At 40.7% G+C, this 15997-nt stretch overlaps 1 protein-coding gene across 1 annotated transcript in view; it reads left to right on the top strand.

Annotated features, from left to right (window-relative positions):
- ADAMTS20 (ADAM metallopeptidase with thrombospondin type 1 motif 20) overlaps window positions 1-15997 on the top strand; it is a 298739-nt gene that overhangs the window by 163083 nt on the left and 119659 nt on the right. Inside the window, exons 16-18 of the mRNA XM_077472691.1 lie at window positions 3463-3558; window positions 6228-6394; window positions 8979-9108. Of these exons, the coding sequence (XP_077328817.1) occupies window positions 3463-3558; window positions 6228-6394; window positions 8979-9108 (393 nt within the window). The remainder of the gene's footprint in view (window positions 1-3462; window positions 3559-6227; window positions 6395-8978; window positions 9109-15997) is intronic.

Genomic DNA, 15997 nt, shown 5'->3' with positions numbered 1-15997 from the left:
ATGCAGTACTGTATCGCAAAAAAATACCTGCTCATTAGGGGGTAAAACCTCCTGGGGCTGAAGTGGTTAACTAGAACACCTTGACAGACTGACTTGCAATACAATGGAACATTAATTTAAGAAGACTGTTTATATGGATTGCTTAGTTTATCAGATAATCTGATTGCAGATTAAAAATTGTTAAGGATGCTAAAAAAAAACCTGTTCATTGTATACACCTAATCCTACAAATATATTACTGTCTGTAAAAAAAAGTTCTCAAATATTTATATAATTTTAACTTTCAGGTTTATGTTTTATCGTTTCCTTTGCTGTCTTTTGTTCCTATGCATGTTTATAGGTTACATGTAAAGTATCCTGTAATAAGAGAAGTATGTTGGCTGACATGTCTGACTTTTCTTCCTAAAAATGCTAGTCGCATTGAACGTTGGCTGATTAAATGATCAAAGTAAGGTACTTTAAAACCACTTAGTCATATGACGTCTTTAGGTTAAATTGGAGATATCTGAATGATGCCTGTAGCTGCAGGCATCATTCAGATTCAGTTTTTTTCAGCTGTCGTTTCCCTCTCATGTAAAAGCAATCAGCTGTTCAGCCACTTATACAGGTGGCGAGAGGGGACATCCCCCTCCCCGTCACCCTCTGGTGCTTCTCCCAGTGATCAGGGAGCTGAAGAATGAATCTGTTGGCGGCGGTTGTTTACCATAGAGCTGACCAGATGGTCCCCAACCATCTCTATGACCCTCGGAGGCTGTGAAAAATAAAAAACGGATGTCAATTTTTTTGGGAGTGACGTCGCAAGACCAAGCAATTGTCAGTTAAAGCGACGCAGTGCCGAATCCCAAAAAGTGCTCTGGTCTGGCCAGCAAAATGGGCCGGGGCTTAAGTGATTAAAATACAAAGTGCACAGTTTTAAGCCGCGTACACATGGGCGGACTGTATGGCCTACTTAATCCGTCGAAAAACATTTCAGCGGACAGTCCGCTCGTGTGTGGGCTTCAGCGGACTTTTTCAGTGTGCAGTCTGGGGTACTAAGTATTTCGGAATTTCCGTAATACTGTCCGTCATACTTTGGTTTCAGCGGACAATCCGCTCGTGAGTAGGCTAGTTCGACGGACTAAGAATGGCGCATGCTCAGAAAGGATTTACACGGCGGAAGGTTGCATTGCTGTGTATTGGACTTCCTATTTCTAGTCCCGTCGTACGTGCTGTACACGTCATCGCGCAAGCTTTCGACGGACTGTTTGTGCATCCGTGCGTGGTCAAGTCCGTTCATTCGAAAGTATGACGGACTGTCCGTCGGATTGTATGACGGACTAAGTAGGCCATACAATCCGCCCGTGTGTACGCGGCTTTAGGGTTCTGACTTTGCATCAACTTCACTTGCTGCCTACTTATAGCCAAAGACAGCCAGACAACTAACATTTTCAAAGGGAGGTCCACATTTGCAGCCTGTTTGCTTTAATAACAATCTCCTTCCAAGCTTATCTCCACTCAAAGCTATTTTTCTGTAGTATTGGATTCATTAGGGAATGGCTAGAAGATCTCTTTTTTATGTCTGTGTGCTGTTGAGGAGATATCCCTCACTTCCTCTCCTGGAGAAAAACAGGAATTGAGTAGACATATTTCCTAAGTCTGGGGAAATCTCATAGACAGTCACTGTCGCTTGGAACTAAAAATGCAAATGTACAGGAAAGCGCTGAGTGGCTAAACAAAGTGGTGTGACAAGCTAAAAGAGAAAAATAATTATAAATAAATGGTGCGCTCATTCAAAATCCTTATGTCATATAAAGGAAAACCTCAAGACTATAGAAAAAATACTCAATGAGTCAATAATCCACCAGAATTATAACTAAAAGATGTCCATATCCAGTATGCAATATTAGCACAAAACAACAAACATCAAAACATTCTAAAAAATTTGTGATAATCCAACAAAAATGTGCAGGTAATTCATCCACAGGCGATTCACCCCTGTTATTGCACGTGCCCAAACCCTAGATTAGTGAATAGGTACCTCCACCAGCCACCATTAAGTGAAATGGCCGCTCACCTTCATGAATGACCAGAACGGTCAAACAGCGCCTTTTTACATATAATAAGGTCTTCAGGTTCTGTGGTCCCCCGATACGATCCGTCTCACCAGATGTCCACTGGTTGGGATTATCTCAATCCACTCCTCTCACCAGCAGTCCCCCTCTTGGGACTGCCCCCCTCATGCCTCCTGTTTTTTTCTCAGGTTATATAAGAAAGAGTTCATAGAGCAATATTTCTAAAACCATCAATTTTTTATTTTAAGAATATAATGTATACACACAGTTAAAACAACTTTAGACAGCACATTAAATCAGAAATAACTAGGCTGATTGCCTCCTCTTTACAAATTCGGGGTATTGTAGACACTGGAAATGACGTCACTGGCCCCACCCGACACGTTGCATCACTTGTCTTCTTCAGGAATCCCTGAGTGGTCCCAATTTATTTTCAAGGACTTTTCAAGTAATTGTGACCACTCTTTATGCTACACTTAGATTGGCGCTGCGGTTCTTCATTGTGTTGTGACTGGAACTAGTGTCCCCTTTGATGACTTCCCCTCTTCCCCTCACCTTCTGTTCCAGCGACAACCATAAAATGTTGAATTTCCGTCACTTTTTGTCTTGCTGGTCAACATAATAAATGGAGAAGGCAAGTCTCTCTAACAGGTCTGCAGACAGCAATAAAAACCATCAGAGATACTAGCCCTTCCCTACTCTTAGATAAATGTGAACATTTTATATTTCTTTCTAATACCTTCTCTTTAATATCTAAATAACAGCCATAATAACACTTACATAATAACAATTATTTATTTTATTTTAACTGACATGTTTGTCTGTCTACTAACAAGGATAATATATGAGTTACAAACAGAACTAAATGCTGAAAGCATGTTAAACATTGTGCTCGATTTATAGCCCCTTCCCCCCAAATAAATCTCTAGCCAGCCACAGTAGATTTATTTATTTTTTTGTTGGAGACTGCTGCCATCTGGTGGTAAATCTTTACAAATATATTGTTTGCAATTTTATTTGCACAGTGATTTTTCAAGATAAGGATAAATATAGTGTTATTTTTGAGATTGCAAAAATGAAATTCTCTATTTAAAACTATGAATGTGGTTTTATGCATTTTCTTGTGTTGATAGTACATGCATTTATAATTTGTACACATGTTTATGTCTGTGATGTGCCTCAAAATATTGTTAGCTTATTTTGGATAACACATTTTAAACGCTTTGCTGTCAACAAAAGATACACAAGGTTCATTCCGTATGGCATAAAACAAATTTTATTTGTCACTGATCCCGGTGTTTACACAGTAGTGCATTTTACTGTAATAATAGTTTGCGAAAAAAAGAAAATTATCCCTTCATCTAAAGCTCATATCACCAACAGAAAATGTAAACTATTTTTGTTTTTTTAGGATATAATACCATTGTTAAAATTCCAGCTGGCGCAACAAATATTGATGTGCATCAACATAGTTATTCAGGAAGACCTGATGATGACAATTACTTAGGTAATTATAAGTAAGCACAACATTTATATCACCATTTGTTGATCATGGGGGCTAAGTGGGTCAAGTGTTATTCAAATAACCTTTAGAGCAGGGGTCTTCAGACTTATTATGCAAAGGGCCAGTTAATTGTCCTTCAGACTGCTTGGGGGACTGAATTGTGGTCAGTAGCACTAGAAAAGAGGGCTCAGTTTTGAAGGTCAGTGGAAATAACAACTACCTGTGCATCACTGGTTAGTAGGAGTAATTAATGTCAATATTGAGTAATTAATGTCAATATAGATTCCAGACTCTATGTAATAATCTTTCTGAAAGCTGCTGTTATATTTTTGTGTTTATTTAGTTTATATTAGTAGCACAGATTTGATTTTTTTTCATTTAGACAAAATTAGGTGTAATAAATGCACCAGTGTTAGTGATAAGTGGGAACAATAAATGCTCCCATGTTGGTGGTTAGTGGGAATAATAAATGCCAATGTGTCAATGATCAGAAGGAGTAATTAATACCTGGGGTCAATTGTATATGTCATGTCACTGTTGTCAGAGGTCAGTGAGAGGAATAGCACTCCTTTATTTGTGTTAGTGAGAGTAATAGTACCCCATCATTGCTGTTCATTGCTGTCTGCACAAGTGCCCCCATAGCAGGCAAATTAATATGGGAGCACTTGGCAGGGGGAGGGGACCTGAGAAGAGAATGATCGGGGCTGCTCTGTGGAAAACTAGAGCAGGTAAGTATGACATATTGTTATTTTTAAGAAAAAAAAAGAACATTTAGAATCACTTTAACTGGCCTGAAGGTCATAGTTTGGGGACCTCTGTTGGGGAGGGAGAGTATACAAAGCTGGGCATGTAATGCATTGACATATGACAAAGTATTCCAGTATAATATGACATTTACATTTCAGTCAAAACGTTACAAAAAAAATACTTTTAAACATCTGGTCACTTTTTAAATGTGTAAGTTCTTGTAATAGTCAATCATTTGCCTATTGTCTTTAGCACCAGGCAAACATGTTAGGAGCTCATGCCCTTAACTATATAGTTTTATCAGTGGCGGCCCATCCATATACAGTGCATGGGCGCCACCCCCCATCCAATCCGTCCAGCCCCCTGATCTACATATTAGGGCGCTGGACTATGGATTCCAATGAGGGGGAGTTGTTTTAAGCACCCGATTAGAGCCAGATGCTCTAATAGGCTTAAAAAAAGGGTGGGCTCAGGGCGAAGAGCTCTGCGCCCTGATTCCACCCTGTTGTGTGACGATAGCACGCTAATTTTACCTATTTTCAAACTAAAGTTGTGAAACCTGTTTCCCAATTGACCAAAGCATCAGGCGATCCTATTGGATGCCTAGTGCTTAGGACAGAGGATCAGAGAGGAGACACTTAGTATCTGCACCCCCCCCCCCCCTGAAAGGTGCCAATTGGAATCATTACGGCGGATATTATGATCGTGTGTGGGCTTCATCTGACTTTTTTCTTCAAAAATTCAGACAGACCTAGAAATAGTCTGATCAATATTCCTATTGCACACATTCCTGGTATCTATGGCTCATAAAGTTTTGGGTGCTGCAGCGATTACCATTGGGTCCTGGAAACATCAAACGAGCGTACATATTCGCCAGCACACCACGGATCAGCAATTTTCGTCCAAAAGGTTTTAATGGAAAGGATCACATCACAAAGGAAGGTGCTAGAAATAGAAGATGTTTCAAATCTGTCCGACGGAATCAATTTCTATCGGGCAAAATCGTTCGTCTGTATGCTTGTCTGACGGACCAAATACAACGCAAGGGCAACTATTGGCTACTGGCTATTGAACTTCCTTTTCTAGTCTCGTCGTACGTCATCACATTCAAAACAAACGGACTGCCAGAAAGTCCGGTCGTTTGTACATGGCATTAGTCTACACAATCACAGTAGCGCAAAACTCAATAACAATTATTCAAAAGTGTCCATTTTAGAAATCAAAACATTTCCCATCATAAATGAATTCAAATATCAAAAGATCAATTGTGAAAGTAGTGCAACTGTTCATAAAAGTGGATTTTTTTTTAACCCCCGTAGATCCTTCAACAAAGTGCCAAACCACACCTTTATAGAATGAGGCTCACCAGATTGTAGATTTCAATTGCATGTGTAATTAAATCACTTTGTGCTTTATACAGATGATCAACCCAATCGCCACTCAGATCTCCTCAGATTCAAAATAGATGACAACTCTCTCCACATGTAGAGATAAAATCAACACAAAGCCTCCAATAATGTAAAACCTCTAGGGTAACAGTTTTAATAAGAAGAAGTAAAGCTTACATCACAATAAAAACAAATCACCTTTGGTATATATTAGTTACATGCCGGGTGCTTGCGTGCTGCGTCTCCAATCCATCTTCGCTCACACTCACAGATCGCACTCTCAGCATCAAGATTCAGTTGTAGCCACGCCCTTAATATATTTCGTCACTTCCAACTTGATTACTGGGGATGTTCAGTGCTTATATGAGAACAGGTAATAGTATAGCTAGTAGTGGAACCACTGTATTGTAAGCTAATAGAGGCAAAGACATATGAATTTTCACTTTGTGGTAACAGCACATTATGTTATAACAAGGTTATTATGTAACAGATATGGTATATTTTTCTAATATTGTCATTCATATATGTTTATTTCAGCTTTATCTGACAGTCAGGGAAATTTTGTCCTCAATGGAAATTTTGTTGTAAGCAGATTTAAAAGGGAAATAAATGCCCGGGGTGCTGTTTTGGAATATAGTGGTTCTGACAATGTTGTAGAAAGAATAAACTGCACAGACCGTCTGGAGGAAGATTTAATTCTTCAGGTAACTCATTAAATATTATTATATAATAATACTAAATAATCATGTGGCTTTTCCTTTGTGTCTCATTGTTAAAGTCATTGATCCTTATTCAACCCCGTGTAATATAATGGAATTGGCTGTTGATCTTGCAATAATGTTTGTTCTTTTCCAGTTTCTTTGACAACCAATTGTTTGGAAAAAGTGGCATTTGGGAAAAAAACTAATAACACTGAGGGAGGTGCTTAGAACAATTTTTATCCATATTGTTTTAACTTTTTTTCCCAAAAGTAAAAAAAAAACAAAAAAACAGTTGCAATAACCTGCTAACTGGAGCTCGGTTGCAATTTGTTTGTCTCTTATTTAAAAGACAAATATATTTTTGTTGACCTTTTTTGTTATTTAATTAGTTGTCCCAACCCTTAAATGCTCCTCATTAGGTTTTATAATTATCATCAACCCCGGATCCAGCGATCTTCACTGCACAGCCCTACTTGGAACTCAACAGTCTTTCCCCTGCAGCCCTAATCATTTTTATGGGTGAGCTATATTCCAAGAAAGCATCTGAGGCCTCCATGAGTATGGAATTCCATAAGAATAAATGGGGCTGTGACACTGATATACATTATAAAGCTGCCATTTTCAAGCTGAACACTAACAATCTCTGGATAATGGTGTGTAGCGTTTAGGGGATTTGGTGCAGCTGATTACAAGGGAAAACAAGGGACAACAAAAGTACAGTGCAAAAGAAAGCTGGACATAGATGTTTGAATCTCGGCTGGTTACGCACAGACTGGCCAAGATTTGAACCAAGTATGGACAGGTTGACCAGCAGCATTATGTAGGTAATGTTTAATTATCCAATAGTTACACTTTACGGCATTCTAAAAAGCATTTAATAAACGTTTATCTTTGCAAAAATGAATGTCCTGTTTAAGAGCAGACACCATAAAATGCTCACTTTTACATTATTAAGGCTCTTCTGTGCCCTCCTCTGATTTAGCTTTGCTATGTTACTGGGAACAGTTCAGATTTCATACTCAGTTCATAATATATTCAGAGATAAAAAAAAGTGACACCTGCAGAAAGAACATGACAACGCATTTACAAATTAACTATCAACAAAACACCAGCACTTTTGAAGTTTCAACAACGCAAGAATATTTCTCCATAGTGAGTACAGAATAAAAATCATACAGATGATAATGCATTTTAGCTAATACTGGCTTTAGTCAAAGCAAAGTATGGATGGATCCCCTATATCCTACCCACCAAGGTAGGCAAGACAAAGATAATGATAATCACTGAACTAGATTACCAAACGGGATCCAGAATTCCTATCTAAAGACATCAAGATTTATAAAAAAATGCTTACCAAACTCTATATATAGATAACACAGCATATGAATGAAGAGAAACAGAAAATGTATAAGAAAAATAGCACCATTAGATGTGGAGGTCAATATCCCACCTTGAGACCGCTTCATTCACACAGTCTTTTATATATTAAAATGATATACTACTAAAGGGAAAACAAATAAGATACCAAATAGATATCAACAGGTCAGACTTTTAAGGCATAGAAGCAAATAGGAAAGTAGAAAAAAATATTTTATTGAAAAATACAATATCATAACAGTGTTAAAAACAATATAAAAATCATATAAAATTATATAATTTGTACATTGAGCCCTTGTGTGTTGCATCTACACGTTTCGCCATAAAGGCTTCCTCAGGACACTGAAAAAGGTTCAAAGACGTAGCAAGAGAGAACAGCAATAAATCTCACTATCTTAAAATGAGCTGTGCCTCAAGTACAAATGTCGTAGCAACCAGGACAGATCCAAATATATGGAGCGGTCAACCACACTGTGATAGAGTGGACAGAAAGTGGCACATTCTGATGAGGACAAACAGAAATTGATAGTTGCTTATAGCAGGGGCAGGAAAGAAGTCTCAGTCCGTAAATTACCAGCAATGGGGACGGCCAATAGATACATAATCCCATCCACATAAAGCTTAGTAGATGCTGGTGACACATATTATGGCCAAACAGCATATGAAGACTAAAGGTAAAAGTATTTTTATGGAGACAATGAAGGCATACCCCTGGGAGACAGCCCAATGCATTTTGTATTGCTGGCAATTTTTTTTGTCTTTTAGCTGTGAGTGGGGAAGCCCGCTGACAGCTGATGACTCATTAGTTGTTAAAGACGTAGCGGCCGGCTTCCCAGCCCCACTCCCTAACAACATATTTACTGTGCATTCGGCAGGCTAACATCCTGCTGAACGCACAGAAAATTTGGGTGGTCAATGAAAGGGTGATTCGACTTTTGCTCAGCATGAATGTTTGCCTAACACTACACATATGTGAGCACACACATAGTAAATATATTTAAGGTAACACACTTTAAGGCAAATGGAGGCAATTTATGGTGTCTGCAGCCAAGCCTTAGTATGACTTTAGATGTTGATTTATTTTTGTGACTATAGTATGCATTGGTCTTTATTTAAACGTAGCCTTTCAGGAGAAAATCTATTTTCCTATTTTGTTACCTATACTTGTTTTAAGGATGTGAAATATTGCTGGTTTATGTTTGTTTTTCAGATTCTATGTGTTGGAAATTTATACAATCCTGATGTACGGTACACATATAATATTCCCATTGAAGATAAAAGTAACCAATTTTATTGGGATTGGTATGGACCTTGGCAACCTTGCAATAACATATGCCAAGGTACTGATATCAGGCTACACTTTGAAACAAATTTCTGTTTTGCAAATTATAATATTCTTAAGCGCAAATTAAATTATATTGTAAGATTATGATATACCTAAATCATGTCATACTATGTCATAAAGTTTAAATGTTTATAAATTCATAATTTGAAAATAATGGTCTATATCTGGAAGGTTAACAGCAATGATATAGAACTTCTGAAAGCTGTTGCAATGTGATTGCTAAGGTTTTACTTCATAACTTCATAAGGAAACTTACGTTTTCTTATGAACTCTGCAGGAAACTCCAGGATCAGTGACTGTAACTGATCATGTAGCTATTCCAAAACTGTGTCCACAGAAGCCATCCATCCTCCCCAAACCTTATCAAATTAGACTAGAGCCCCTCTGCTTAGATGGGTAGCTTTATAAAATGTCACTGCTTTGTTGACTAGGGATTTCCAGGTCTCCAAGGTTGGGATAGACAAATTCTTCCACGATAGTACAATTTGTTTTTTTAGCATAAAACAATAATAGGGTGCGAAGAGTTTGTATAGCCCTAGTAGTGGCCAAAGGTTCAACCAAATGCAACAAGCATACCTCAATGGACAGGAGGATTGAAATAGAGTTGGATGATTTAATACAGTGGGCTATAGCTTGCCAGTATGTTTTAATATGAGGGCAGTCCCAAAATATATATGCATGAAATTTGCCATAGACGTTGAGCATCTCCAGCAAAGAGACTGTTGGTTCCCAAACATTATCACTAATCTAGCCGGGGTTAGGTATATTCTATGTAGGAATTTGTAGTGAATTAAGTGTTGAAATGCAGTCCCCCACATGTCACCGATGGGCTTGTTTACGAAATTATTTGAGAATGTTAATAAAGTACAATGTGTGAAGATTTACTTCAGTTATCCAATTATGTGAACAGGAAATCTTTGTTTACTTATTTTATCTGCACATGACTGGATAATGCAAGTGGCTATTAACATAATTTATCATGTGAATATTCTTAAATCATTTAGTATATCAGGTTCCATGAGTTTTATTTTTTACCTTATAATATGTGGTTTAGTCCTTTCTTTTTTTTTTTTACCAATTTGTTCATTGACATATGGGATGATATTAATGTATTTGTGCAAGCCTTGTGTAGTCAGAAATCATAAAGTAACACCGTCAACCCGCTACAAAATATATACAAATGATTTGGACATTTAAAAAAATAAATAAATAACGAAAATGTTTTCAATCAGACAAACAGAGTGTCAAAACAAATTGTGCTGTCCCTTTAGCTAAAGCCAGCCATAGACAGATCAAAATTTGGTGGGTTGAGCAGGCTGGTTGTATTGAAGTTGATCCATCGATTATGGTTTTTGACCCTACAAGATCTGTGAATTAATTTTTTTTTTATCATTCAGTCCCATGTATGAGAAAGATTTTTTCCCTTTTTGGGGTCACAATAATGCGTCTCTACTAGTATTTGTTTATTGTCATTTTGCTTTTTCAATATCAAGATGGAGCCTGTACTTAAGACCCAGCAAAATCTATGATGTTTATGATGCTGTTGATGTTTTACAATTGTGAAGGATATGCATTATTTTATATTTATTTTGCATAACAGAGTATTACACATGTCGCAAAGGGTTTGATAAATAAGAGATAGTACTATAAAATATATTTGACATTGTAAACAGCAAGGATACCTCTGAGGGTAGATTTGGTGCATTCACTGAGAAGTATAGTACACCCTATGCAAACATTTTGTCTGAATCAATTTATCCTTCGATGAAATTACAAGTTTGGAACTATCCTCAATGCAATCCTTCCAATCTTCCCCTGTCCACTGCCAAAATATCCCCCTTCCACTGCTCCCACAGTTTATCCATCTTAGGAGACACACTAAAGAAAGCTAAAAGAGAAGTATGGGGTAATTAAAAAAAAGTTATACTCACCTAGGTAGATGTAACATTGATTCAATGCTATATCTGTCCCCTGCTGCCTCTGCACTGACAACTGAGTGATAAAACACCACTGATCGCTCAGTTCTTCCCTCTGTTCTGAGCAGAGAGCCATGAATGTCAGTGCCCGACACTCTGCTCTGCCCCTCCAGTGCTCACTGGAGCACTAAGCCAGGGGGGAGGAGGGAGCAGCTGGCTTAGTCTCCTAGCAGCACAGCTGAGGGGATGAGCCAGCTGCCAGTCTAGGTATCTGGGTGGATCCTGACTGTGAAGTCAGAGTCTTTACCCAGCTGGTTGAGTGATGTCAGCCTGCTCTCAGCTGAAAATGAGTCACAAGAGTGTAGAATGAGCTGCACTCCTGTGATCCATAGAAGAAGTAGGGCCAGAACAAGCATCGGTCATACTTCTCCTTAAATAAAGGGAGAAAGAGGGAGTCCTGGGAAAGAAAGCCCTCTGTCAGATCTACCTCGAGTCTGGGAGGGTGCAGGAATTGTGACCAAGCTGCATGTTAAAGTTGAAGGTAGCAGAAATGCATCCACCTGGGTAGACTAAATTTAGAAGAAAGATCCCAAAAGGATAGCAGGGTACCTGTAGGCATAATGTCCCAAGCATCTTAATCCCAAATTGTGCCCAGACCTGGGGACCAGGTAACGATCTGAAAAGGGATTGGTCCACAATTAATGGTATGTGTCACTAAACTTACCAGTTATAGAGGAAAGAGAATACTGATATCCATGGCTGGGTATTTTGTGTTTTACAGCAAAAATGTTGCAGTAAATTGTAAGATCTGCTTATAATGTCTGGCCCTCCCCCTGTAAACATCACTAACTCTTATGCCACGTACACACGATAGAACATTCCGACAACAAAATCCATGTTTTTTTTCTGACGGATGTTGGCTCAAACTTGTCTTGCATACACACGGTCACACAAAGTTGGTCGGAATTTGCGAATGTCAAGAACGCCAATTACTGTGCCCATGAACATAAAAGTTGCCATTTTAAACTGTACAACAGTAAAGAAAAACACATGGAGCAGCACGAACGTAAGAGGAAGAATAGGAACACATGACAAAATACTTTTTAGAAGCAGTTTCCTGATCTTTCTGTACTGATCTTGCTCCCTCAAGTGTCACGATCAGGGGTCAGGCTCAAAGACCAATTGCTGTAGCAGTTGCAGGACTACCACTAACCAGCAGGATAGGTACACAGCAGTCACCCCTGGCAGATGACACAGGCTCATCTGGGCTGCGGAGTCTAAGTACTAACCAGTTTTCACCAGAGCTCCTGATGGGGGAGATGGATTTAGCTGCGTGTTAGTACCAGGTCACAGTCCTCAGGATCAGCCCACCAGGAAGTGAGCAAGCCGGGGTTCAGTAGCGGATGAGCAGGAAAGGATCAAACAAAAGCGTGGTCAGAAAGCAAGCCAAATGGTCGGTAACGAGTTGTTGCAGGTTGGGATCAGGCAGAAGCGTAGTCGTGGAACAATCCAAGGGTCGATAACGAGCAGTAGCAAATATATACGGCAGCAGGGAAGATAGGAGCGAGATACAGGCTGGAGAGAGCACAATATTCTGGCAAGAAGGAAGTGCAGAGACATGGCTTATATCAGCAAGTTCATGGGAGGAGCAAAGAATTCGAGGTTCAGCTGAAATCAAGGTACAAGGCAGGGTTGTCAAAAGGATCTGACAAGGCACTGTCCAGCATCTCAGATAGCTCAGTGAGAAGATTCATTGCCAGACACAGCTGAGGTCCCAGGTTCATCATTTCCTCAATTGATACTTGAATCGTCAAACCCCAAAATTCCTGTGTAGACTCTTCGGAACTTTAGGCATGATCTTGGCCTTTCTCTTATTTGGCTTTGGGTACGGTCCATACTTCCCATCATATTCGGCCCTCTTGAAGATGTCCACCTTCTACACCATAATTGAGGCCTTCGATCTGCTCCGGGTTCGGGGCTCCGGCCTTTTGTCTTTGCAGCTGTTGCCTCTCCGCCATGTGCTCTCTCCTTTTCCTATTTGCCTGGGGTGGGAATTTGTGATTAACGCAGGTCCAGATCAGTGGAGGATCAGGGACCTGGTTAGTCTGTTTTTAAAACCCACTGTCACTGTGTGTTTTGGAATGGGCTGCAGGCTCCCCTCCTACCCACAGACTATGGCCCAGCAGAGAATGTGAGATTTGGAGGGCTATTTGCCGTCTCCCACCACCTGGAGAAGATGCAACCTCCAGACATTTGTGTCCACGGTCGTCGGTTCATCGGAAGCGGGTGAACGCGGTATCTGTGGCTGGGATCGTGGAGTCGTTTCTGGCTACCTAAACCTATTGGGCAAGCTGGGCTAAATATATACTTTTATTCCGCAAACAATGTACGTTTAGCTGGAAAAGGCATATCCCACTTTTAAGTACACAATGGGGTTTATTTACCAAAGCTAGAAAGTGCAATATCAGGCTCACTTCTGCTTAGAAACCAATGAGCTTCTAACCCCAGCTTGTTCAATTACGCTTTGGTAATACAACCTGGAAACTCCATGGTTTCTATGCAGAAGTAAGCCTGATTTTGCACTTTCTAGCTTAAGTAAATAAACCCCATTGTGTACTAAAAAGTGGGGTATGCCTGTATACAGGATGGTGTAATGTCTGATTCATCCACTAGGGGCTCAGTCATCTCCACTATCCCCTCAGCCCATTGATGAGGTCTCAGCCACATCATCTGATACCTCCTCTTGTTCCTATTTAAACAGCTGCCGCCAATGACTCATCGTTCGTGCTAGGAACCTGTTACCAGGCTTAGTGCACCAGCCACACATTGCTGCTTACTTCTCCAAGTTTGGGCCGGACAGATCCCCACTTCCTCCTCTTCGTTTGGGCTGGACAGAGCCCCACTTCCTCCTCTTTGTTTGGGCTGGACAGAGCCCCACTTCATCCTCTTCATTTGGGTTGGACAGAGCCCCACTTCATCCTCTTTGTTTGGGCCGGATAGAGCCCCCCTTCATCCTCTTCGTTTGGGCCGGACAGAGCCCCACTTCATCCTCTTCGTTTGGGCTGGACAGAGCCCCACTTCCTCCTCTTCGTTTGGGCCTGACAGAGCCCCACTTCATCCTCTTCGTTTGGGCTGGACAGAGCCCCACTTCATCCTCTTTGTTTGGGCCGGATAGAGCCCCACTTCCTCCTCTTCGTTTGGGCCGGACAGAGCCCCACTTCATCCTCTTCGTTTGGGCCGGACAGAGCCCCAATTCATCCTCTTCATTTGGACCGGACAGAGCCCCCACTTGCTACTCTTTATTTTGGGCCAATGAACGCTTTACCAACATCTCTCCAGACCTACGGAGTGTCCCCATCAGCATAACACAACTCACTGCCTGCAAGTATACCTGTACTGCATAAACTTTGTACTTCTGAACTGCTAATGTCTTGCTGACCCTCCTGATATCTAAGTTATGGCTGTGTATAAACTCTCTAAATAAACCCCAATCCTTCAACATACCTTTGTTCCTTTATCTGTAATTTGCCATAAGGTTTAACCACTTAACTACATATAAATATGTATATAAGTCCGAAGCTGTGATCCTCTACAAAAACACTACTAGCTCACTGACTGAGACATTACAGATGGCGGTATTCCCAAAGCATGGGGCTACGAGACTTGGGGACAAAATAGCATTGAGATAATGTAATGCTACATCCCTTCTCCCCCATCCCCCCCTCTTGTTGCTGTGTTTAATTGTGTTGGGTCATGGCACGTAGACAAAGGTCTGGAGACACACCTCAGCAGGGGATGTGTAACGAGGGGCTGCCTGCTTATCATAATCCCTTCATGTGTTTCAACTGTAGTTGTTTGAATATACAAGTGTTGAGTTTCTATTGGTTCTTCCTTGTCCCCTACCCCCTCTATGACAAGGCTGAGGGGAGTGTCCTTAACTGTTTAAAAGTGTAAGTTTGGTACTTAATAAAGTGTTGATGCTCTGCATGTTTAACCTTCAACACCTGTGTGGCTTGTCTTGTGATTGAAGGGTTAAGGGTTGGTTATGGCGAGTCTGCAGGCTGCGGGTGCATTTGGAGGAGAGGAGACACAGGTCTGGTGTAGGTGCCCAGCAGGGGTATCTGAGATCCATCACAAAAACTATGTCCGTCTTTCATCTTGCTTACACAGGAATGTCTCAGCCAGGAGGAGGCTGTGAAAAGTGGCAGCCAGGAGGTGGCCAGACCCAGTAGCCTGCCCGAATCCCAGGTCCCTCCCTTCGGCCTTCCACAAAAAAGTGCCAGGAAGAGGAGTAACCTGGAGGAGGCAGCACTTGGCATATCTCTGAAGGCTACTGCGGCCCTCAGAAACCCCCCCCCCCCCAGTCTTAAAGAGGACTATACTTACATGACAGCCTGCAAAATGCTGGAAATGGAGGAGGGCCAACGCCTCTTATGTGAGGAAGTGATCTTGCAAGCCCTAAATAAGGGGTTGAGGGGCGAACTCACACGCCAAAGACACGTTTGTGAGTTGAACCATGGTCCTCCTCCTCCACCTCCTGCCACAACTCCAACACCAGAACCACAGCCTGGAAGGAAGCATGTAAGGAAGACCAGAGAGTGATGGCCTGGGTTCAGTCTGGTCTGACAAAAGATGCAGGCTGTGATATGACCACAGCCTGAGGACAGATATGTCATCTGCTGCTGTTCCTGATCTCTTGTAGTCCTGGACCAAATTGTGCTCACTATTATATGAAAATTTTGTCTGGCAAATAGTTGATGTGTGCCCTGGGGTACAAAGGCTTTGCCAATTTCAGCAGTTTCACCAGCGTTGCCTTCCTCTTTATTTTTTTATGACCCAGAATAAATGGCTATTTCTTTTTCAGAAATACTTGCCTATGTGTTTTACTTAAAAAAGGACAGTTTGTTTGTGAGTAGGCAGGTACATTTCCTGAATACAATGTCAAATTAACAAGGGGCATCAACACCA

Source organism: Lithobates pipiens, unplaced genomic scaffold (assembly GCF_037356315.1).
Source record: "Lithobates pipiens isolate NorthernLeopardFrog02 unplaced genomic scaffold, aLitPip1_a1.2 Scaffold_8, whole genome shotgun sequence".
Classification (NCBI taxonomy): domain Eukaryota; kingdom Metazoa; phylum Chordata; class Amphibia; order Anura; family Ranidae; genus Lithobates; species Lithobates pipiens.
Note: the sequence above shows the minus strand (reverse complement) of the source record. Positions and strands in the feature narration are given on the sequence as shown.